General features: G+C 37.7%; 1 protein-coding gene across 1 annotated transcript in view; it reads left to right on the forward strand.

The window, feature by feature from the left end:
• Positions 1-25,786, forward strand: part of LOC122798772 (solute carrier family 22 member 2-like) — a 667,833-nt gene that overhangs the window by 14,599 nt on the left and 627,448 nt on the right. Inside the window, exon 2 of the mRNA XM_044067886.1 lies at positions 21,782-21,885. Within this exon, the coding sequence (XP_043923821.1) occupies positions 21,782-21,885 (104 nt within the window). The remainder of the gene's footprint in view (positions 1-21,781; positions 21,886-25,786) is intronic.

Below are 25,786 nucleotides of genomic sequence, written 5' to 3' on the forward strand. Positions count from 1 at the left end.
TAAGGTGTTGGTGCTCGAGTAGTTTTCCCAATTAATGGGCAGGGTAGTTGAAATCACCCAGTATTAGGGTGTTTGGTTGTATCTTAATATATTCCAGTCTGTTTAGATGTTTAGAAAGGTGTAGTGAGAATCTTGGGGCATGGTGGGGGATTTGTAGCAAGCTACAATTTGGATTGCAGTCTTACATAGAATTAGTTGTACCTGTAATATTTTAGATGCATTGTGCTGGGCAACTAGCCTGGAGGTGTGAATATCCTTGGTGAATATGGCCACTCCTCCACCTTTAGTGTTTCGGTCCTGGTTTAGTGGCCGAAAAGTGTGGTAAGTGTTGTAGCCTGGTATTGCAGGAGTGCTCTCTGGAGTCTTGAACCAGGTCTCAGTTACTGCACAGTTATCAATGTTCTCCATTTTTAGAAGTGCCTCGAGAGAGTGCATTTTGAGGTTTAGACTTCTAGCATTGAGTAGGATTACCTTCAGATTTTGCATGCTTATATCTGTTATGGTGGTGGTTTTGTCCTTTGAGCCTTGCCTAAAAAAGGCACTATAGGGGTGGCAAGAGTCTTAATCAATAACCTGAATGCCAGGGGTGACAGGTACAGACCATCTGTGGCAAAGCATCGTGGTCTGTTGATCATGTCATCCCAGGCAGACAGATACTGGATCCCCTTTGAATGATACCAGAAACTTAGCCAATTGTTGAAGTCAATCATTTTGTCCTTATACTGTGGTATCATTCTGGGCAAAGGCAGGATGCTACTCAGGGCTAGGGTCATACCTGCCTGGGCCACATGATCTGACAGCTCTTCCATATCTCTTTTCATGTAGTCCAGGGAAGTACGTCTCAAGTCATTCACTCCAACATGGACAATGACAGAGTCATATTTGTACTTGTGGAGTGACTTGAGTGTATGAGTGATGTGGCAGATCCTGGCACCCGACAGGCAGCTGACTGTAATTTTGTCCTTGTTCAGCCTGGTGAGTGGGACATCAGTGTGCCTGACTATAGAGTCACCTATGACTAATGTGTAGTAGGCATAATATTCTGTGACATACATCAAACAGTTCAAAAAGAATAAGATAAGACACAAACGTAGTCCAAAGTCCAAAAAACAGCTCTTTATTTTCGGATCTGGTACCTCGGCCTTTCGCCTTCAAAGGATCACAAAAACTCTACATATTCTCACAGTATAAATATACATTTTCTTAATGATATAATTAGTTAATTGATTAACACAGCTTTCTGAGATAATCATTTAGAATAAATTCATACATTTAAAGGGACATTCACAGTTACATAAGGTAACATAAAAAGTAACATAAAAAATAACACTTTCAAGAATTTCAAGTTTAAATAACATTTCATTCCACTTAATGATATCCCTTTTGAAATATAGAAAAATACTTAAATATATTTTGTGATGCATTTTTAAGATATATATTTTTTTAAAAATATATTTTAAATATATTATTATTATACAAGATAGAAATAGTCAGTACCAACAAAAAATATTACTTCAATCATATTAAATAATAAACACATTACTACATAAATACATTACTAAAAAAATTCTACAAATGATAAATAAATAATTCCATATCAAGGACACTATACTATATGTATATTGATTCATTACAGCATTAACTACTTAGTTCCAAATTTAATCCACCCGGTTTCAAAGTTTTATATTTAAGAATCATTTTTGTTTCCAATTCTAATAACTTTTGAATGAACATTTCTCCACCTTCAGAGTAAAATGGCTTACCTAGGATACAAAATCTTAAGCTATTAGAGCAACCACCATGATGTTCCAAAAAAATGTTTAGCCACAGGACTAAATTCACTTTTATTTTTTATATCCCTTAAATGTTCAAGTATACGGACTCGAACCATTCTTTTAGTCTGTCCTATATACCATATATTATTGCATGAACATCCCAATATATATACTACTCCCACTGACCTACAGTTAAAATGAAATCTAGGTGAAAATGATATCCCATTAATTTTACTTGGGTTTATAACCTTTGTACAGATGCTACAGTGACCACAGGGATGTGTACCTACCGGAAGACCTAGATCCTCATCTCCTTTCACAAAATAAAGTTCAATAATTCTTTTAAATTTTTCCCCCTCTTATAAGAGAATGTTATATGTTTCGGAAAAAGATGACCTATATTCTCATCATCAATAATGAGGTACCAATATTTTCTTATCAATTTTTCAACCTCACCCGACAGAGGAGAGAACTTGGTCACATAAAATAAATTTTCTTCTTCTTCCCCCATCCCATTAGTGTTATTCCTATAGCTATCATAATCATAGTCAATATTAGCAGAGCTTTTATCAGTTACCCGATATTCAATATCAGTGACCCCCAGAACTTTATTTTTAATCATCCTCAAATTGTCCATATTATAGCCTCTCTCACTCAATCTTAATTCAACCTTATTTAACTCTTTATTTCTTTCACTTAAATTACTCGTATGGTCAGATATCCTTTTAAACTCTCCTAGAGGTAGCGAGCGTATAAGATGTCCAGGGTGCATGCTGTCAGCATGAAGAAACATATTAACAGAAGTATTTTTCCTAAATGGCCTGTAACCAATGTTTCCTTCATTCTGATATAATGTTATATCCAGAAAGTTTATCTCTTCCCTACTAGATTCAAAGGAAAAAGTCAACCCATGGTTATTCCCATTTAGCATATCAAAAAATTCTAAAAATTCCACAATATCACCCCTACAAATTGAAAAGAGATTGTCAATATAACGCTTATAAGTAACAACATTCTTTTAAAAAAAAAAAAAAAAAAAAAAAAAAATATATCTTTAAAATGCATCACAAAATATATTTCAGTATTTTTCTATATTTCAAAAGGGATATCATTAAGTGGAATGAAATGTTATTTAAACTTGAAATTCTTGAAAGTGTTATTTTTTATGTTACTTTTTATGTTACCTTATGTAACTGTGAATGTCCCTTTAAATGTATGAATTTATTCTAAATGATTATCTCAGAAAGCTGTGTTAATCAATTAACTAATTATATCATTAAGAAAATGTATATTTATACTGTGAGAATATGTAGAGTTTTTGTGATCCTTTGAAGGTGAAAGGCCGAGGTACCAGATCCGAAAATAAAGAGCTGGTTTTTGGACTTTGGACTACGTTTGTGTCTTATCTTATTCTTCTTGAACTGTTTGATGTATGTGAAGTTGTTGTTGGTCCGAGACAACTACCAGTACCATGACACAGGCAAGTGGAGCTTCGGGGCAGAACTACATGTCAGGAGCCTTTAATTTTGCTGAGATGGTCAACGAACGTGAGAGAAAATTTGTGAATGTGGATTTATGGAACATTGGTGGCAATAGTCAGATGGATGATCGTTTTTTTGCCTTGGACAAACTCATGACTAAAGAGATTGCTTTATTTCTCGACACTTGTTTGTTGGAGAAATATATAAGTTTGAATTTGACGCCCAGAGGACTATGTATTGACAAACTGCCTGCCACGGCTTTCTCCGAAGATGAGCATGACCTGTTAGATGAGTGGAAGCAAGCGGCACTTGAGTGTACTACCAAATGGCTCCGTATTCTAGTGAAACGGAACCAAAGGTTACATGATAAACTTAAAAGTGACATTATGCACCTACAGGACGAGGTGGTGGAGGAGTCCTGTTTTAAGGTGCAATTCACTAAAATTAAGGAAAAGGTGTCTAAATTAGAGAATGACATCTTACAACGGAAGAGAAATAAGCTGTTACGTGACCTGAAAGATTATGAAACGGGTGTACTCTTCTCCTGGCAACGTGAAAAAATGTGTAGCAGGTCAAAGGTGAGAAGAAATTCTTCTAGGCAGCAGAGTGTGTCTACATCTTCGGGAGAGCGTGAAAAAGGTACTTTTGGTCCTAAAAATGTTACTTTTGCAGATTTTACCGGCAATGGGAATACTGAGACTGAAAGTACTAACGGCGGAGTGAATTCCTCTAAAAGTGACAGTTCCTTTCAGGGTAGTAAATCGGGCCATGGGAGAAATGGCCGAAAGGGAAGGAACCGCTTTAAAGACTAATAATGTGAGTTTGCCTAATGAACGATGTCTTTGTTTGGTTAATTTATCTGATTTAACTCTGAGTGAGGATATGGAATCATTATTATTGAAAGGCAGTAAATTTGTGCCTACTTTTTTTCCCTCACTTGGGGATTTGTATATGGAGTTAAAAAGCTTTTTAAGAAAGCTGTATTTAAAAGTTTATTTTTCTAATATTAATGACACTAGTCATATGGGAAGTTGCAATACTGATGAAAATGATGGAGCTGATGTTGACATGGATTTGTTGAACCTGTCTATATATGATTATGAAAATATGGATTGTTGTCCTTTAGATGAAGATGCATCAGGTTTAGATAACAATGATGACTGTATGGAAAATTTCTTCACAGGCTATGGAAAACTAATGTTACCAAAATTTGCCTCTAGTAATAGATTTATGCCTAATATAAAAGTTCCAGTGATTGCCATGTTCTTTAAGATTGTATTTAGGGAATTGACGTTATTAATGAAAAAGTTTAATGACCATGGAAAACAATACAATCTAGTGAAAAATGAATGGAATGCCTTGAAAAGCTTAATAAATGTAAAAAAGGAATTTATTTTTAAAAGTGCAGACAAAGGGGGCAACTGGGTTATTACAAATAGAACTTTTTACTGTGAAATGGTATATGATCTATTACATAATGAAGATGAATACAAAAAACTAGTTAAAAATCCTATAATTGGATTTAATGCTGACCTATTGAACCTGCTGGAAAGAGGGGAACACTTGGGTTTTTTTAGTAATAGTGATGTGTGTAAGCTATACATTAAAAACCCTTTGACACCTATGTTTTATGTTCTACCTAAGGTACATAAAAATTTAACTAAACCCCCTGGCAGGCCAATAGTATCTGGTATTGGTGCATTTTTAAGTAATGTCAACTTATTTCTTGATTTTCATCTTAAAAAACATCTAGGTAAAGTGATGGCACATATTTCTAACACCCAAGATTTATTGAATGAACTTTCTCATACTAAATGGTGTAATGATTACTATTGGGTGACAATCGACGTGAAATCCCTATATACCAATATTAACAGAAAGTGGGGACTGGATGCAGTTTTTGAGATGTTAGGTGATGGACCCAGAACAATGTTTTTGATTCAGTTATTGGAATTTAGTCTCACTCACAACTACTTTTGTTTCAACAATGACTTCTTTTTGCAGTTAAAGGGAACGGCTATGGGGGCTGCCTTTGCGCCCTCATATGCCATTATTTATATGGGCTATTTTGAAAAATTATTTATCTACCCTAGTTCCTTTTATAAAAAGAATGTTGTTACTTATAAGCGTTATATTGACGATCTCTTTTTAATTTGTAGGGGTGATATTGTGGAATTTTTTTAATTTTTTGATATGCTAAATGGGAATAACCATGGGTTGACTTTTTCCTTTGAATCTAGTAGGGAAGAAATAAACTTTCTGGATATAACATTATATCAGAATGAAGGAAACATTGGTTACAGGCCATTTAGGAAAAATACTTCTGTTAATATGTTTCTTCATGCTGACAGCATGCACCCTGGACATCTTATACGCTCACTACCTCTAGGAGAGTTTAAAAGGATATCTGACCATACAAGTAATTTAAGTGAAAGAAATAAAGAGTTAAATAAAGTTGAATTAAGATTGAGTGAGAGAGGCTATAATATGGACAATTTGAGGATGATTAAAAATAAAGTTCTGGGGGTCACTGATATTGAATATCGGGTAACTGATAAAAGCTCTGCTAATATTGACTATGATTATGATAGCTATAGGAATAACACTAATGGGATGGGGGAAGAAGAAGAAAAATTATTTTATGTGACCAAGTTCTCTCCTCTGTCGGGTGAGGTTGAAAAATTGATAAGAAAATATTGGTACCTCATTATTGATGATGAGAATATAGGTCATCTTTTTCCGAAACATATAACATTCTCTTATAAGAGGGGGAAAAATTTAAAAGAATTATTGAACTTTATTTTGTGAAAGGAGATGAGGATCTAGGTCTTCCGGTAGGTACACATCCCTGTGGTCACTGTAGCATCTGTACAAAGGTTATAAACCCGAGTAAAATTAATGGGATATCATTTTCACCTAGATTTCATTTTAACTGTAGGTCAGTGGGAGTAGTATATATATTGGGATGTTCATGCAATAATATATGGTATATAGGACAGACTAAAAGAATGGTTCGAGTCCGTATACTTGAACATTTAAGGGATATAAAAAATAAAAGTGAATTTAGTCCTGTGGCTAAACATTTTTTGGAACATCATGGTGGTTGCTCTAATAGCTTAAGATTTTGTATCCTAGGTAAGCCATTTTACTCTGAAGGTGGAGAAATGTTCATTCAAAAGTTATTAGAATTGGAAACAAAAATGATTCTTAAATATAACACTTTGAAACCGGGTGGATTAAATTTGGAACTAAGTAGTTAATGCTGTAATGAATCAGTATACATATAGTATAGTGTCCTTGATATGGAATTATTTATTTATCATTTGTAGAATTTTTTTAGTAATGTATTTATGTAGTAATGTGTTTATTATTTAATATGATTGAAGTAATATTTTTTGTTGGTACTGACTATTTCTATCTTGTATAATAATAATATATTTAAAATATATTTTTTAAAAAAAATATATCTTAAAAATGCATCACAAAATATATTTAAGTATTTTTCTATATTTCAAAAGGGATATCATTAAGTGGAATGAAATGTTATTTAAACTTGAAATTCTTGAAAGTGTTATTTTTTATGTTACTTTTTATGTTACCTTATGTAACTGTGAATGTCCCTTTAAATGTATGAATTTATTCTAAATGATTATCTCAGAAAGCTGTGTTAATCAATTAACTAATTATATCATTAAGAAAATGTATATTTATACTGTGAGAATATGTAGAGTTTTTGTGATCCTTTGAAGGCGAAAGGCCGAGGTACCAGATCCGAAAATAAAGAGCTGGTTTTTGGACTTTGGACTACGTTTGTGTCTTATAATATTCTGTGAGGCTGGAATTTTAATTAATTGGTACATTATTTAGGGGTGAGCATTGGTTATAAATATATATGATGAAAGTCGAACAAAGTAACAATGATTATATAACTTGTATAACGTGTACAAAATACAACAAGCAACACCTAACACGCAAGCAAGCAAACAATGCTATCTGCTTATTACTATAACAGATAAATTGCTATGTAAACTATTCTGTGATGGGGCATTTGCTCCTTCACCTCTCTGATGTGATTTAGTATGTTCAAGGTGGTAAACAAGACCAGAGATAACTTGACCCTGTTAATCCTTCCTGAAGTGTTTTAGGCTTTAGGATTCATATATTGAGGGTCTGCCATAACAAGTTAGCATACTTCTATAGAAAGCCCAAGTATTTTTGGAGCCTAAGATGCATCAGATTTGTCCTCTCAGATGCAATGCAAAATATAATGATAGCTGTGGAAAAAACACCGAGTTTAGACTTGCAGATGATTGCATTGTCTCCCAAAGTTCAATAATATCCAGAAGTTTACCCTCAAAGGGGATGCAAACATGGTAATGGTATTAACTACATCTACTCAAATCTTGGTGATAAGGAGACAATACCAGCTCTTATGGTGTACCTCTGCTTCCACTGCTTCACAAGTCTGACATAGAGCATCTACTACTCAGCCTTTCCTGGGTCCTCTTGTAAGAGTCCAGTAAACTTTATATGCAGGTCTTAGATGTGTGAGTAATCCTGGTGTATTTTCTGTGCATAAATAAGACTTAATTGCTGATTCACTGGGTGATGCAAGTTTCATTCTTGAACCTATTGGCACAATTCTCAATCACAGCTAGGGTTGAGATTTTGCTGATACAAGTGTGTACATCAGCTAAGGTTCCTTTTTACATTCCTATGAAAGTGTAAGTACACATCTCTAAGATGTATGCTTCCAGTAACAAGTATATTGATGAGCAGGTTGGAATGAAAAACTGCATGATGGAGCTGAAAATATTTCCATCTGTCTGATCTAGAAAAGCAAAACATATTCCTTAAGGTGCAAAATCTTCCTATAATTTACAACTTGGGAAAAATGAGATATCCACCATTTACTTTTGTCCATCCAAAATGGCCACCATAATTTTTCCTTTTTATCATTAATTTGAGATGCCCGCATAAAGGGATCTCTGTGTTTCAGCACCAGATCTTGTGAGTCACCTTGCCAAGCCAATTTACGGTTTTAAAGGTGGTTTGCAAGGTGAACCAGTTTTTGACCATTTAGGGAAGAAGTGAGAAAATCACCCCAGAGCTGCAGTAGAAATTCTTCCTGGTTCTTTGCACAGGTAGGCATGGGGTGGGTGAGAGTGCCAAAGTAGTGTTGTAATTTGAAAACTCCCACTAGCCTTCACATACCTTGCAGCCTCATTCCCCCCTCCCTACTCACTACTAGAAATAACACTGAGTGGGTAAGTAAGCCAGTTTTTTTCCCATATAAATTCCTTAAAAGCTGTTTTTATCTTTGAAAGCCAGACACAGTGGTAGTGGTGAGACGCTTAAAGATGCATCATCTTTCTTACTGAAATTCACCTCCACCAGGAACATCTCAGTCCCTTCCAAGCATGTACTGCTATGAAGACATCCTCCTGTCATGATGCTCCTTGGCTATTGAGTCCCTGCAAAATCAAATTCCCAGCTACTGTTGACTGTCTCTAAACCATTTGAAGGGTGCTGCCATTTTTTTGGAAGGAGATGTAGTACTGCTTCATTAGCAAAGAATAATTCTATTTTGGACAGACTTAATTAAGGCCAGTAAGGAAGTGAAATGGGAATGACATTAAGATCGTTTGAGTATCACATTTGGTTTCTACTGTAAGTATCAGGAAATTGTCTGCAAAGAGTGTGATTCTCAGGTCTTACCCCATTACCATCCACCATTTTATTTTTATTTCAGTTTATTTACCAGGGTAGAGCACTGATCTCCATGGACCTTTTCAGACTCAGTCCAGGAGTATTGTCTGGTTAGGTGACTTACACAGTTAGACAGTGAAGGCTGAGGGAATCAAACCTTGAACCACTGGACCACGGGAAGCAGCTCAGTAATAGTGCAGCCTGACAGACAAAAACAAATACATAAAGTACACCTTTCCACACATTTTAGAATGATTAAAGCACATGCAGAAACCTTGAAGAGATGGAAGTCATGACCCTTGGTTTATGAAACCAGTGTTCTAACTCGAACTACAAGGCCCTGTGAAGTTTTTGATACATAATAACAGACTTATTCACTTCACTTGTTAGCATGAGTAATGCTGGGGAGAAAAGGAATCTCTACTCATACCTCTGTATAAGAGAAATGCGTTGATATTTGATCACAGATAAGTACCTTGGTGAAGGGAGAGATGTGTAAGACTTGAACCACTTTAATATAGGAATATTCCCACTAAACGGAGTAAAATGATTTTCCAAACTTTACCTTCACGGCTGTCATGGGGGTTGGAAAAGTTCTTTTGTACTGTAAGGTGCAGGAGAAGTAGAGGGAGGGGGTCTGACCAAGATCTTTCCTTAAGAAATCCCACCTGATCTGGGTGAACAAGGAAGAGATGAATGCTGTCTATATTATTAAAAAGGATCTTTTGTGTATAATTTCCTGCCTGCATTTATCAGGGGTTCTCCAATTCGGGGGATGATAAGTATCCTAGATTCTTGTATTCCTATTGGCAAAGGGCTCATGACCGGAATGGTGTTAAGGAGTCCTGAAAGTGCTTGAGACAGCTGCATTTGCAGCTGTTTGTAGATGCTCACATGTAGTCATATGGGCCATGGGTCTTACCATTTTTGGTAGTGTCTAAGGTAGGCCCTACTTCTTGCACTTTGCAAGACAACTTCTCACTGTTAAACAGGGCATTAGCTTCTCACAGGTTGCTTTCTCTGGGTGCAAAGGGATGTACTTGATTCCTTTTGGGTTGGGTGGGATTATAAGTAGGCACTGAAGCTTTGAAAGATTCCACTAACTGTTTTTGGGCTTGAAACTAACCTTTTCTAATCCCTCACTACTAATGTATGGATTTTTCTTGCCTTCCTCTTAGTCTAAATGTTAACAGTTTCACTAGTTTATTCAGAGATGGCCAAGTCCTGTAGCACTACCTGTCTGAGGTATAGGGAGACCCTGTCTAGGGTGGTCTTACTTATAGAGTTTATTTAGCCGGGATCAAATTTGGCAAGTCAACAGGCTAGACTCTCAACATGTTCACTCAACAATTTCTCTCACAACCAGGAGAACATGATAGGGTTCTCCCCATCACAAGCATACCTTACTTATGGAGAGTTTGATGTTATTGTACTCTGTCGTCCATGACTTATTCTTGAAGTAATGTTTTTGACGTCTGTCATATAGGAGCACCATCTCAGCCTCTAAACGAGCATCATTATCCATTTTCTCCAGGATGTGTGCCTTGTCTGCTAACCACGCGTTCTTTAAATTCAACTTTAAGGATTCCCACAAGATTAGCACTGTTATGGATTGAAGGGGATTAAACTCTGTAATTATTCACCTCTTACACAGTAAACCTTTTCAAGGATGAGGATCATCTAGCAGTAAGTGGTCTAGTCTCCACAATTTAGCAGGAGAGGATAAACCATCTCCTAACCACAGAGAGAGAAAAATCCCATTATTGTCTGTTAATGCATAAAATACCAAAGACACATCTAAGAGCTCAACAGGTCAGGTAATACCAAAAAGAAATCAGTGCTGCTACCCTATCCTCTACTGGGTGCTAAAATGTTAAAAGATGGGTAATTTAATGGGGAGGTATACCAAATAACTTCATTTGATGTAGCTCACTTCTTAATACTCCCCTCCGCCATCAGCTTTAACGAGATGCTCTGTGCTGTGGTCTGTCAAATGTAGAGTCATTTAAGATGTTAATGTTCCCCCTCAAGATCAATGGATTATTACTTTAATTAAAGTCTTCCACATCTGCAAATAATTCAGCTGTAAGTGACAGAGTCTATATTTGAGCCATACTGTTCTCAGATATTCTCCCCTATTGTCTTAACACAGAAATCAGTCTCACTTCCTTACAAGAAGAATCTCACCACAGTCAAAGATAACAATAAAGCATTAAGATTCAGAAACCAAGCATCACTTTCCATATTCCCCACAACTCACAAACTATCTGTGATAATTCTGATGTTGTTCTTGAAGGTAGCACTGTAAAGTTGCTTATTTGCTATTCATTTCTGGAGCTGTATCATGTTTAGTTTTAATATAGTAGCATTGATATGGGTACAAATCAAACAACATCAAAGCTGCACATGCTGCTGAGGTCTCAGTATAAAAGTGCACCTTACATCGTGGTAACACACTACCTGAACATGTCTGTCTCAGGCACATAACAGCAAACTATTTAACACTGATAGTTATGTACATACCATATGTAGGCTCAGCTTTGTGGGTACATGCATACAGAAAAATATTGCTTTATTGCTGAATAAAATTGCAAGTAAAAATATCTCTGAAAAGGACTTTTTAAGCTCTGTGGAAGCAAAGTGTATCATTTGCATGAATTTAAATAGCGGACTCAATGCCCATCTTTCTCATCATTGATTTTCTGCTTTACAAAATCTAACATTGCTATTTGCTTCTGCCACTGTCACCACCACTACTGTTACTATTACTACTGTTTTGTCTACTATTACTGCTGCTGCTGCTACTACTACTACTACTACTGCTACTTTTGATACTACTGCTAGTAGTATTGTGGCTGCTACCACTCCTACTGTGACTACTGAATCTACTACTACTACTGCTACAGCTGCTACTACTACTAATGCTGTTGCTATTGCTACTACTACTGCTGCTGCTACTGCTACTACTGTATCTTCATTGCTGCTACTACTAGTAGTACTGCTGCTGCTATTACTGCTTTACTATTAATTTGGCTACTACATACTGCAAATGTTGCTACTACTGCACTACTTCTGCTCTTTCTGCTACTACTAATACTACTACTTCTATTACTATGTATACTACTGCTGCTACTACTTATTGCTACTAATACTATCACTACTACTTACTGTTGCTGGTGCTACTACTGCTATTACTATTGTTTGGCTATTACTGCTGTTGCTACTACTACTACTAATGTTGCTGCTGCAACCATTTCTACTATTGCTGCTACTGCTACTACAAGCACTACTGCTACTTTTACTACTACCATAATTACTTCTGATAATGCTACTGATATTGATACTACTATTGTTACTACTGTTACTACAATTAATGTTATTAGTATTGCCTCCATTACTACTACTGCTGCTGCTACTACCAATACTACTACTATATAGCCAAACTGGAGGCTAAGCTCTCTCAACCCAGTACTGGCACAGCCTGTCAGGAGGAGAAGGTAACCACACACACCACAAATCCAATCTCACATAGACCTATCGCATCAGTAAACCACACACATAATCACACAAAAACATATTCGGAGGCTCTAAATAAAAATCTGCCTAAGCAGCAGAGACCTCCAAAGCAGACATCCAAGCAAACCCTACCACGAAACAATACCCACGTAGCACATAGCTCACAAGGTCAGTGTGCCACACAGTCACAGCCCTTAAGGCTAAACAACACACCTAATACACTTGTAATAGGTGACTCTATTGTCAGACACACTGACGTCCCACTCACCAGGCTGAACAAGGAGAAGGTCACTGTAAGCTGCCTGTCAGGTGCCAGGATCCACCACATAACACAAGCACTCAGGTCACTCCAAAGCAAGGACAAATATGACTCTATCATTGTCCATGCTGATGTGAATGAGCTGAGATGTATCTCCCTGGACTACATGAAAAAAGACGTAGAGGAGCTCTTTGATCATATAGCCCAGGCCGGTATGACCCTGACCTTGAATAGCATCTTACCCTCACCAAGAATGATGCCACAGTATAAAGACAAAATGATTAATTTTAACAATTGGCTAAAGTATTGGTGTCATTCAAAGGGGATCCAGTGTCTGTCAGCCTGGGATGACATGCTCGACAAGCCACGTTGCTTCATAGGAATGGCTTGCACCTGTAACCCCTGGGTTTTTGAATACTGGCAAAGGCTCTTGCCTCCCCCATAGTGCCTTTTTAGGCAAGGCTCAAAAGACAAATGCACCTCCATAGACAACACAAAGAAAAAAAAAAAACTAAGGGTAATGCTGCTCAACGCCAAAAGTCTAAACCTCAAGATGCATGCACTCAAGACTCTCCTCAGTATGGAGAATATCGATATCTGTGCAGTAACAGAAACCTGGTTCAAGGCTCCTGAGAGCACCCCAGCACTAACAGGTTATACTTCATACCATGCTTTCCAGCCCCAAAACTTGAACCGAACCACAAAAGGAGGGGGAGTATCCATATTTATCAAAGATACCCACACCTCCAGGTTAGTGGCACTGCACGAAGCATCGGAGACCATCCATGTGCAACTAACAGTGGGCAAAACTGCCTTTCAGTTTGTAGCCTGCTACAGACCACCCTTCCAAACACAGGAACCTCACTTGGCTTTCCTGAAAACACTGGAGAATATGAAGGTCTCTCCAAACACCATTATATTGGGTGACTTCAACTACCCAAACATTGATTGGGAAAACTACTCAAGCCCAAACACCCTCGCCCAACGGTTCCTAGAATTTATAAACTCAAATGCTATGGAACAACTGGTCACCACTCCCACAAGAGGGGAAAACATATTGGATTGGGTCATCACCAACATGGGGTCTCTATGTTCCACACCAGAGGTATACCCCTCATTGGTAAGATCAGATCATAAACAAATCTCACTGGACATCCATATTCCGTCCCCACCCCATACCCAAGGAAACCACAGTGAAGAACTTCTCAAAAGCAAACTTTACACTTCTCAAAACCGAGGTGGAATCCTTCAAAGTCCCCGAGCCAGTGGAAAATATGGCCTAAAATGCAGAATCCTTTACAAAAGCATTCTATGGACACCTACAGGAATGCATGGAGCATGCTATCCCAAATAAAACCAAGACTCACGCCTCCATAGGCAGGAGACCTGTCTTGTGGACCCCGGCCATAAGTAAGCTATACAACAGAAGGAGAAAGCTACTACATGATAGAACAAAGTCCCAAAAAGGGAAGGCGTCTCTGATCAGTACTAGCAAGAAACTACGATCCCTCATAAAATCATCTAAGGCCAGCTTTGAAAGAAGAATTGCACAAGACACTAAAGATAATCACAAGGCCTTCTTTAGTTATGTCAGAAACTTGAGAGGCAACTCCCAGATATGCTCTGAGTTAGTGCAAAATGACAAAAAATACACTGAACTGACAGACATTGCCAACATCTTGGCAGAAAGTTTCAGTGCAAACTTCTCCCCCCCTTCCCCCCCAAAAGAGCAAATGTCTATCCCAACAGAGTGTAGCCTTCCTGAGATCACAGATGCACAGGTGAGAGTTGCCCTCTCCAAAGCAAAAACACAGCATCAATGGGACCAGACAGTGTCCCAGGCTGCGTCTTACATGAGCTGCAAGAAGAACTAAACCCTCATATAAAGTCACTGTTCAATCTCAGTCTTACTACAGGATATGTACCCAAGGAATGGCATACAGCAACAGTGGTCCCACTCCACAAAGGTGGTGCTACAACAGACCCCAGAAACTATCGCCCTATAAGCCTGACTAGCCTGGTCTGCAAAGCTATGGAGCGTATCATCATGGAAATCATAAACAAACACATTGGGAACCTCCAGACACTGTATCCTACCCAATTCGGCTTTGTTAAGGGCAGATCTTGCTTCTTGAACCTGGTTGACTTCTTTGAAACAGTTACCAAAGCCATAGATGAAGGGAAGATAGTCCACACAGCCTATCTGGACCTCGCAAAAGCCTTCGACACAATACCCCACTCGGGCATCATAAATAAGCTCACCAGCTTAAATATCAACCCCTATGTCACAAGATGGGCTGCAAACTGGCTCAAAGATAGAACCCACATGGTCACAATAGCAGGTGCCATGTCAGACTCTAAACCAGTTACAAGTGGCGTCCCACAAGGCTCAGTCCTGGGACCTCTCTTGTTCGGTATATATTTCTCCGAGGTACAGGCTAACATGGGTGGACTATGGCTGACCAAGTTCACAGATGACTGCAAATTGGGTGCCGTAATCGACTCTCCGGCTGACACAAGCATCCTCCAAAAGGGTCTCACAGAGACAGATAACTGGTACCAGAGCCATGGCCTAAAGCTAAATGCCAAAAAGTGCATAGTCATCCCCTTTGGGAAAAACATAGTACCCACAAATTACCACATAGGTGGTAATCCATTAAGTATGGAAGAAGTAATTAGGGACTTGGGGACCCAAATAGATAGCAATCTCTCCTTTGACAACCACGTTGCCAAAGTGGTTAGAAAGACCTTCTATATAGCCCATCTTATCATGAAAGGGTTCACATCTAGATCAAGAGAGGTCATTGTGCCCCTCTACTCATCACTTATCAGGCCCATAATTGAGTACAATGCCCCGTTTGGGATGTACCTTACCTGACACCTGCAGCAACTGGAAAGACCCCAAAAGTATCTCACCAAGAGGATCAAGGGGCTCAAACAGATGCCCTATGCAGCTCGGCTAAAGAAACTCCAGCTCTACCCAGTTGCGTACCACCTACTCAGAGGCGATCTGTGTCTGACATATAAAGTTCATGTCCAACCCAGAATTAATGGACATGCTTCACTTCAGGAAATCCAAATCCCTTAGAGCTACATGCTCCAGGGACTTGAACCTCAGCACAGAAATAAATAGGACATGCTGGAGGGACAGATTCATATCCCAGAGGCTCCCCTCACTCTGGAACAAAATCCCAATCCATGTTAGGCAGAGCCCCTCACTGACCCTCTTCAAGAGAAATCTTGAGTGGATGGGAGATCGTAAGTTTACCCCTGGGATCTCTTCTGTGTCTCTGCTTGACAGAGGTACAGTAAACTAACCTTAAAAGGGCTACCTTCTGTGACCTACTATACAGAGGTACAGTCAACTATTCTAAAAGGGTGGCGAACGTCAAACACACTCTGGCTAGGCTTATAAATGCCCTAGGGCAGATAGCCTAGTATCAACCTATGAACCTATGAACCTATAATATTAATTAAGTTACTGCTACTAGCACTGTTGTTTCACCACTACTATAATGCAAACACTACTACTACTATTACTACTACTACTATTACTACTATTACTATTACTACTACTACTACTATTACAAATACTAATTGAAAATTTCTAGTCAAGTACCATAAAAAGCGATAGTAGTCACTTTGGTGGGGTGACAGGTATGCTGTTTTTGAGATGAGTTTTGGTTACTGGATACCTTCTTTTCCATAGCATATAGAGGGTGCACATTTTTTTTTACCAATATATGCCACAGAAGCCCTGCAATCACTGCCTGAAAGCAAGGTACTCTCTCACACAGCTAATAAAGTTAAAGCTAAATCATCATTTAATGAGTTAACTTCCACTGCTACCATACTTTGTTGGAAACTTTTTTTTTCAATGTAAAATGTTAATGATTCCAATTGCTTTAGTGAATAGCATTCTAGGGCAGTCAACTTTAATGTTTAAGATATGGAGATTGTTATGCTCTGTCCTTGGTAGTTTTACAAACCTGATTGTCTCCTTCACAGACTGAAGCAAAGACAAAAGGGACAATCTAATCAGTATAAGGTACCAAACTGAGCATGTTCTAATTTCATTTCTATTTCTGAGAAAGTAGTGCTCAACACTTATACTGATACCATAAAAGTATACACATGGTGCACAATGAGGGCTAACAGGCACAGGTAAGAGGAACATTGCTACTGTCTTATACAAAACAATTACTAGACTGTTAGTTAAATCTGTATTATCAACTGCACAATTTATTTTGCTTTTACTTTATTTTAGTTTTCTCTATTAACTGAGTAGAAAGTCCACAGAGCAATCTCAAGCTCATCTGCTTGTGACCCCTTAATAAACTTTGCAGAGTACACTACAAACAAGCAGTTATGATGAATGCAGCTGACTCTCTAAAACTACATGAATGAATGAGCTATTAGTAATTTAGTTTTGCTAATTCAAAGAAATTAACATATTTAAATATATAATAGCCTTCCCCTGCTAGCTTCTAGGATGTCTAGCGACTTGTACTTCAGAGATGTAAATTGATGATTGATGACATAAATGTGACGTTAGTATTGTTAGTAAATTGTTTTGTAACACGGTAATAGTTTCATTTGTTGGAATAGTTCCTTTTTAGGGTCTCTTGCACACACCTTTGCTTGCTGCCACTTGCTTGAAAGAGCAAGTGCTTAAAGTCCAATACTTGGTCTCCCATTTCTACATGGCCATCTCAGCATCTGATCCTATAAGACAATATAGCCCTATCAGAACTTAAACTCTAACCCTGAAACTCCTACCCATTTCCCATCCCAAGTCCTCAGTCCCTTACCCTGAAGCTCCATTCCTTTTCCTAACCGTAAAGTTTCTGATTGATCCCTAAACCTAAAACTCTAATCCACCTCTAAACCTAAATTCCCCAGTTGCACCCCAACTCTAAAACTCCCCTCTTGTCCCCTTCCAACATCCTAACCCAACTCTCGCACAAAACTATCCTCCTGTTCCCTAACTCTAAAACTCCTAACATCCTAACCCATCTCCCTCGCAAAATTACCCTCCTGTTCCCTAACTCTAAAACTCCCTTCCAACACCCTAACCCATCTCCCTCACAAAACTCCCCTCCTGCTCCCTAATTCTAAAACTACCTTCCTGCACCCTAACCCATCTCCCTCACAAAACTCCCCTCCTGCTCCCTAATTCTAAAACTACCTTCCTGCACCCTAACCCATCTCCCTCACAAAACTCCCCTCCTGCTCCCTAATTCTAAAACTACCTTCCTGCACCCTAACCCATCTCCCTCACAAAACTCCCTCCTGCTCCCTAATTCTAAAACTACCTTCCTGCACCCTAACCCATCTCCCTCACAAAACTCCCTCCTGCTCCCTAATTCTAAAACTCCTTCCAACACCCTAACCCATCTCCCTCACAAAACTCCCTCCTGCTCCTAATTCTAAAACTACCTTCCTGCACCCTAACCCATCTCCCTCACAAAACTCCTCCTGCTCCCTAATTCTAAAACTACCTTCCTGCACCCTAACCCATCTCCCTCACAAAACTCCCCTCCTGCTCCCTAATTCTAAAACTACCTTCCTGCACCCTAACCCATCTCCCTCACAAAACTCCCCTCCTGCTCCCTAATTCTAAAACTACCTTCCTGCACCCTAACCCATCTCCCTCACAAAACTCCCCTCCTGCTCCCTAATTCTAAAACTACCTTCCTGCACCCTAACCCATCTCCCTCACAAAACTCCCCTCCTGCTCCCTAATTCTAAAACTCCCTTCCAACACCCTAACCCATCTCCCTCACAAAACTCCCCTCCTGCTCCCTAATTCTAAAACTACCTTCCTGCACCCTAACCCATCTCCCTCACAAAACTCCCCTCCTGCTCCCTAATTCTAAAACTACCTTCCTGCACCCTAACCCATCTCCCTCACACACCCTAAGCTTAAAATCCCTCTACCCCTCTCTTTATATAGCTGCTTGACCAAGTTCATGTTCAAGTGTGACCAATGACTTACAAGAGTTACAAGGATCTCGAGTCCCTGTCTTTGAGACAATGGTTTTTGAGCACTCAGAGGACTTGAACTCCTGTAATGCTCATTCCTTTTCACTTGTCTAATGACAAGTCTAGGATTCTGTATCATGCTTATGAATCACTGATTTCTTACTAGTACTGCCTATGGTTGGAATTGTCTTGATTTTGCCTTCTCTCATTTTCAATTCACCGTGTGCCGTTTTCTACTATTTCACAAGTCTGTTGAGCTGGATGTCTGGGTTTTGTTAGTTTGCCTCCCTCCTTTTCTTTCTATTTAGTGACTTTCTGTTTTCTTTTTATTTAATATTGTTCATTGAGTATGTATGTATATTATTGAATAGGAGTGAATTAGGAAAGAGATGCATAGGATATAAGGTGCAGTAGTGGCCCCGATCAGTCAAGATTTCAGATTTAATTTAAAATTTTAATAGTAAGATTGCTGTAGCATCTCGTAGTGCATATAACATGTTGACTTATATAAATTCTAATGATATAACGAATAGTGTCTCTACTCATAAATACTCTTCTACTCCTCATAGTTATAACATGTTGACTTATATAAATTCTAATGATATAATGAATAGTGTCTCTACTCATAAATACTCTTCTACTCCTCATAGTTATAACATGTTGACTTATATAAATTCTAATGATATAATGAATAGTGTCTCTACTCATAAATACTCTTCTACTCCTCATAGTTATAACATGTTGACTTATATAAATTCTAATGATATAACGAATAGTGTCTCTACTCATAAATACTCTTCTACTCCTCATAGTTATAACATGTTGACTTATATAAATTCTAATGATATAATGAATAGTGTCTCTACTCATAAATACTCTTCTACTCCTCATAGTTATAACATGTTGACTTATATAAATTCTAATGATATAATGACTAGTGTCTCTACTCATAAATACTCTTCTACTCCTCATAGTACTTTAAGCAAATGAAACAAGTATAAATCAGACCGACTGATAACACTTGCTTATTGATGTTTCTATCCATTTGAAGAATGGTGTTAAAGATAAGATAACATAAGAAAGAAAAAGGAAGAAAGGAACGGGGATAACAAACTTGTGGAGAATAAATAGAAGTATGTTTGGAGTCCATCACTGGATGAGCTCTACAGACAGTAGAAAGAATAACCCGTTTGCATATCATTTAATGTAAAACTACAACTCATTTTTCAAATAGCAGGAAGCATTTTTAAGAGGAGTCCAGGTATATTCAAATCATTTCAGTTCAAGAAGGTCATTTTCTCATACAGCAGCATTTCCCTCATTAACCCATCTTAGAAGAAAGTTCCATATGATACGTGAGTGAAGGAGATACCATCTTTTCCTTTAGTATTGCAACCTACAGATCTTTTCAGTTGTAAGCAATATAATTTTGTTCATGTTTAACATGTTCAATGAAGCATATATTGTGGAAAAGAGATTATGTTGCAAACTGGCACACTAAAATGTATCTGTGGTACAGAGGGCAGAATCCTGACTGCAGCTCAGAGAACCTGAGTTCAATAGCAGCTTGGCTATGAGAAGGGCTTGGTGGTGGGTGGCAGGAGGTAGGATTTGGTGGCTCCCTTGCTATTTCACAATGCCACTTCATGGCCAGTACATGACGTATTTGCCATAAATGATGGGAGGCATATGTGGATATACAAGTTATAATGCTAGCAGCTTTGTCAAGGAGCATATGGGAGCATGCATGCTCCTGTGGATAAAGCAATGACAGCTCCAGAAAATATATAGGTATCCACATCACCACCAAGGGGGCAGTGTTAGGGACCATAGCAGAAACATCTCCATTGCTCATATCCTAGATGACACAAAACGTCTTTGTGGCATGTAGTGAGTAGGTCCCTGCCCAGGGAGAAAAAGAATGTCAACATTGAGCCCTGGTCTGGATGAGAAAGTCAGAGTAACCTAGGCAGGAGATTTGGGGGGGGGTTATGCTGACAGTAGAGGAACTGGGTGCAAGCAGGGGGGCAAAGGACCCTTATGACTACCTGGGTGATGTATTGTGTTATCCCCCCAAAAAAAAACTATATGCAAAATCTTACAGTCTGAGATAACATTATTCAATGATGCCACACTTCTTCACTTACCTTCACTGGTATTGCTATAGCAGTTTTCTCTTACCTTTTTCCATATCCGGCTCACATTGCTACATTGGCTTCATTTGTTTAATCTTTAACACCTTCCTGCACTGTATGACTACATCTCTACCATACTTACACTGATGCTCTCATCCGCCTTACTCTGGTGATGCATGTTCACACCCATAGCTGTAACCATCTTTGCTCCAAAAATCTGGACAAAGTAATGGGGGATAAAGGCCCCAAATCAGAGACAATTTTTAAATATTACAAAAATTCACTTAAAAAGTTAACAGAATAACAGGCTTTACATCAACATACATTGTTTGAATGACAAGTATGAAGTGGTAATGTTTGACATGTCTGCATCTACTCCGCTTACAATGCATTTTATTTTTCCTACTAGAATTGTTTAAAAGTGTTATGGTCATGTAGAAATTGTTACACATGGTCATTGTAGAAACTCTTCAAATAAGAAACTGTCTCAAAGTTATTATACTCTGATAGACTTGTGAGTTTGTAAATAAATAAGAAACCTTATATTTATCATAAATGCTAACATATTCATATTAATTATGGCCTGTAACAGATGAAGCCTTTGGCCTGCTTTGTGGGAAATGGAAAACTCTGGGAATACCATGTCTTATGGCCTAATAATGAATATGGTGTGTGCTTACAAATCAAATATGTTAAATTTTTCTGGTATGTTATCATACTCTGACTTTCATTTAATCAGCAAGTATGTATAATAAGTGCACCTGACTTGTTTTCTGAAAAAAAGCACCCAGTTTTCTGAAATACGTACAATGAAAGATGGTCTTGAAATGGTTTTATGGGTATAAAGAAAATAATATTTTGGATCTTTCGGATTTCTATCTGATGCAGATGTTATACTTTTTTGTTGATTTGTATCTTTAGTTTAACCTTGTGTGTGATGATGACTGGAAGGTGGATCTGTTTCAGTCCTCTTTGAATATTGGATTATTTATTGGAACTATCATCATGGGATACCTTGCAGACAGGTATGTTCAACAACAAGTTATGTCTCACCTTATCTGTCATATTTACAGCACTCCAATATAACAAAAATATGCTTTTACATTTCCACAAAATGGCTAATTACTGTTCAAGTTTTCTGGAGTTCACATTCAAATATTATTCATTGTTTAAACAAACCATATCATCTAAGGTAACTTATTCTACAATCATGGCTTAGTACACATTAACATGTTCTAATCTGTCTTTGCATGTCCAACATTACACAGTTGAGCTATTTTTCGACTGACTTTAGGGTAGGATTATTTAAAATACAAGATCTGATTTGTCTAATCATGAGTGGATGAAAATACTTAAAATAATAGTATATATATATCTATACAAAATGCCAGCTGTCCATAGCACGTGTAATAGTAATAGACTTAAAAGTGGAATTATTTTTCAGTTATACACATTTACTAAAAGACTGTAAGCAGTATATATGATAGTTCATTGCAGCAGTTAATGGTAAAGTGAAAGAAGCCTAAATAATAAATTGCAGTCTGTGCACTTATTTGACAAGGCTTCTTTGAACTGGACAAATGTTTACTAGGATACATTTGCTGTAGTTATCTGTGCTTTTAACAGCTTAAATATTGCTTGATTTCACTTTAGTGTTTTCTTCTACTGGTGACTTGAAAAGCAGATCTTATAAAAATATTCTGACATAAATGAAAGATCTCTGAATCAACATAGTTTGCAATGATGTTGGCCTGATTGTGTTTCAAAGGTATTTACATTAGTTTATAATATAGGAATGAAAAGAACAGTTTGTTAATTTATAGGGTAATGTCTGGAAATTTGTTTTGCATAAAAAGCTAATGCAGCCTGCCATCATTTTTTTTGTTTTAAAGTTATTCACACTAGCTGGTTAAGAAATGCATAAAAAAGATTGTTTGTCATACTTTGCTTAACAAAACGTGGAATGTCATATTTTGCTTATCAACAAAACATGGAATATTTATATAAATGTATCAACACATATAGAAGAGATTAGCACTCACTTTATTGACATAGGTATGCTGAGAAATGCTTACTTTAACAGTTCCAGTAATCTTGCCTTTTTCCTAATGCTATTCAGACTTGTAAAAATGAAACAAAAATAATGTTTATCTTTCTTGGCCAAATTGCTTATTAAAGAGCATTTGTAATATAAAGTCAGGGTCTGTTAATAAAAGGCAAATAATCATTGCAAATGCACACAGTAGAGATCAAAAGACTGCAAATGGACTCTTACAGAAAATTAGTATTATGTGAAGGTAAAAGAAGTCTATACATCACTCAGAGCTCTTATTACCTGCTGTAGTCACACTTGAGGTCATTGCTACTTAGAACAATTCTAAACATATAGTAGCTGTATATAAAAAATGCTTTCTTCTTTCTTTGGCAGATTCAGAAATGGAAGATTTCATCTTCTTTTTTTTTTCAAAATTTGTTTTGATTGTAGTCTGGTATTTACACTCGTACATTGATCAGGTTGCATGGCAATTATGGTGTTCAAGATTAGTCTAATTCCAAAATGGGTCTATACTTATTTATTTAACATTTTGTTTACAGGGAAATTCTGACTAGGACAGAACTATTTTCAGTAGAGGCCTAGGGAGAAATGCTCCAGACACATGTCTTTGTAATGTGGGAGGAAACTGGAGCACCTGGAGGAAACCTACACAAACACAGGGAGGACATGCAGACTCCACACAGAAGGTACTCCATCTAAAAATCAAACTGGAGAACCTCTTGCTGTGAGGCGACAATGCTAACTGCTACACCACTGCACTGTCCTATATTAGTTCATCAAACATATTCATTGCTTGCTAAACAGCAAAATTCACTACAGCGAAGCACATAATTTTTCCCAGGGTTAAGAACCACTGGGCTATCACCACAAATTTGCCATTTTCTTCACTGTAGTGTAGTCATAGAGTTGGTATATATAGTTAGGGGGATGTGTAGGGTGAAGCCCCCCACTTGGGTGGGTTTGAATTAGTGCAGTGTGTGTTCTCAAGTGTGAGAGGGTGAGTGATTCCTAACCATGGGTAAAATTCCATGCTTCGCTGTAATTAATTTTACTGTTTGGCCTTCGTTGAATACATATTTGGTGAATATGTATTTTGATGAATTAATATAGACCCTCCAAAATATCTGCTTCCATATTTTACAGTCAATGGAAAATAATTTGATCAGCAGCAATTTGAAAAAATACATAATGAAAATGTCTAAGGTTAGATGCTTAAAACAACACATGAATAATAAGCTAGCTAGTTCCCTTCTTTCACTATTACAATGGTCCATCCGGGGCCTTTGCCTTTGTTTTCCCCTTCCTTCCCATACTGTGGTACCGAGTAATACTAATATGTATTTATCCCCTCTTGTCTCAGTGAAATGTCATGCAAGCTATCCCTTTTACCTGTCCATACAACTTAGCTCAATGTATAATGTCTTTAAACTTCATTTGCTCTGAGCCCTACCCTTCCGCTATCATTTCTGTAACATTACCCATTAGTTTCTGTCTGCTATGTGCCCTTTTTAGAAAGTTCCCTGCCTTTGATTTGATAGTGTTCACCACTTATTCTTCTAAACTGTGTTTTTGTCCTCCATAATTTACTTCCTCATTCTTTCTTCCAACTTTTTAATCTCTCTCTCTCTCTAGCAGATGGGGAACTAATCCTCACCGCTACTGTATAACATTTCCTTCCATCCTGTTTCCTGTGTATATTACAACATTACTTTTAACCTGTGATAATTGTTATAATTATTACCTGTGTATTATTCATTTCCCCATCCTTTTGAACCTAAATCTCTTACTTTTCCACTGTGCACCCAACCATTCTCCCTTATTTTCCCCTCTTACTTCTCTTACCAATCTTTTAACTCAATCACTTAGTTTATTCCTGCTTCTTTCTTTCAGCTTTCTTTCTTTTTTAATATATTTTACTTCTTTTTCAACCCAGTACGAATCCATCAACTATTTTATCCCTTTTTCTTCTTTGGAATTGCTTTTTCCTGTTTCTACCCCAAGTAAGTAAAAGCAGAATACATCCACTGCCCTTCTACCCTAAAGGCCTTTCCTATATTTCCTTGAAAATTCTCATACTTCCTATTCCTCATTACATTCCCACTAAATATACAGCTTATCTGCTTCTGTCTTGTTGTGACTTTCGGCTTTTCCCGGTTAGGGGGCGCCACAGAGGAACTCTGGTCTGTTAATGATTGGCAGTTGATTTTTACGTACCGAGTTGCCAGCCCTGACACACAACCTTCAAAGAAGGTACGCCTATTAACGCATGTCACCACGCAGAAGACGCTCTAACTGAGAATCGAACCAGACAGCATCTTACTGTGAGGCGACAACGCTACCGCAGCACCACCACCGCTGATGACTGCTTATCTGCTTCTGTCTACCTTCCCAAATTTTGCTGCATCATTCCATGTCTTCTCCTTTATCTTTTTGATGTATCTATCCAATCAATGAACTAACCATTGATGTACATCATAAATGGACCATGGCTTATAAGTTTTCACATTACCTGTCATCCTTCTGTCCAAAACTCGCCTTCTACTCAAATCTTTCTTCATAACTTCCATGTATTCCCTAATTTTCTATTGACTCTGTATTTCCTTACATTTTATATGTAAACTCGATTGTCTCATTTTGGCATCTTGCCATCTTCTTTTCTCTACTTTTTTAGTCCGAACAGCCTCTTCTTTGCCAAAATTTCTTTCTTTCTCTCCCATAGAGGATATTCAATGGCCTTGTAGGTTAGAAACTCACTCATTCTCACCATACTTTTGTACTATTTTCTGAAGATTATTCAATGTATTTTGTTTAACTTCTGCCATACCGTTCAAACTATTTTCCCAGTTTCATTAATACTGTCCAAGTTTATA

This window comes from Protopterus annectens, chromosome 1.part0 (assembly GCF_019279795.1).
Source record: "Protopterus annectens isolate FY-2018-M chromosome 1.part0, PAN1.0, whole genome shotgun sequence".
Taxonomy (NCBI): domain Eukaryota; kingdom Metazoa; phylum Chordata; order Ceratodontiformes; family Protopteridae; genus Protopterus; species Protopterus annectens.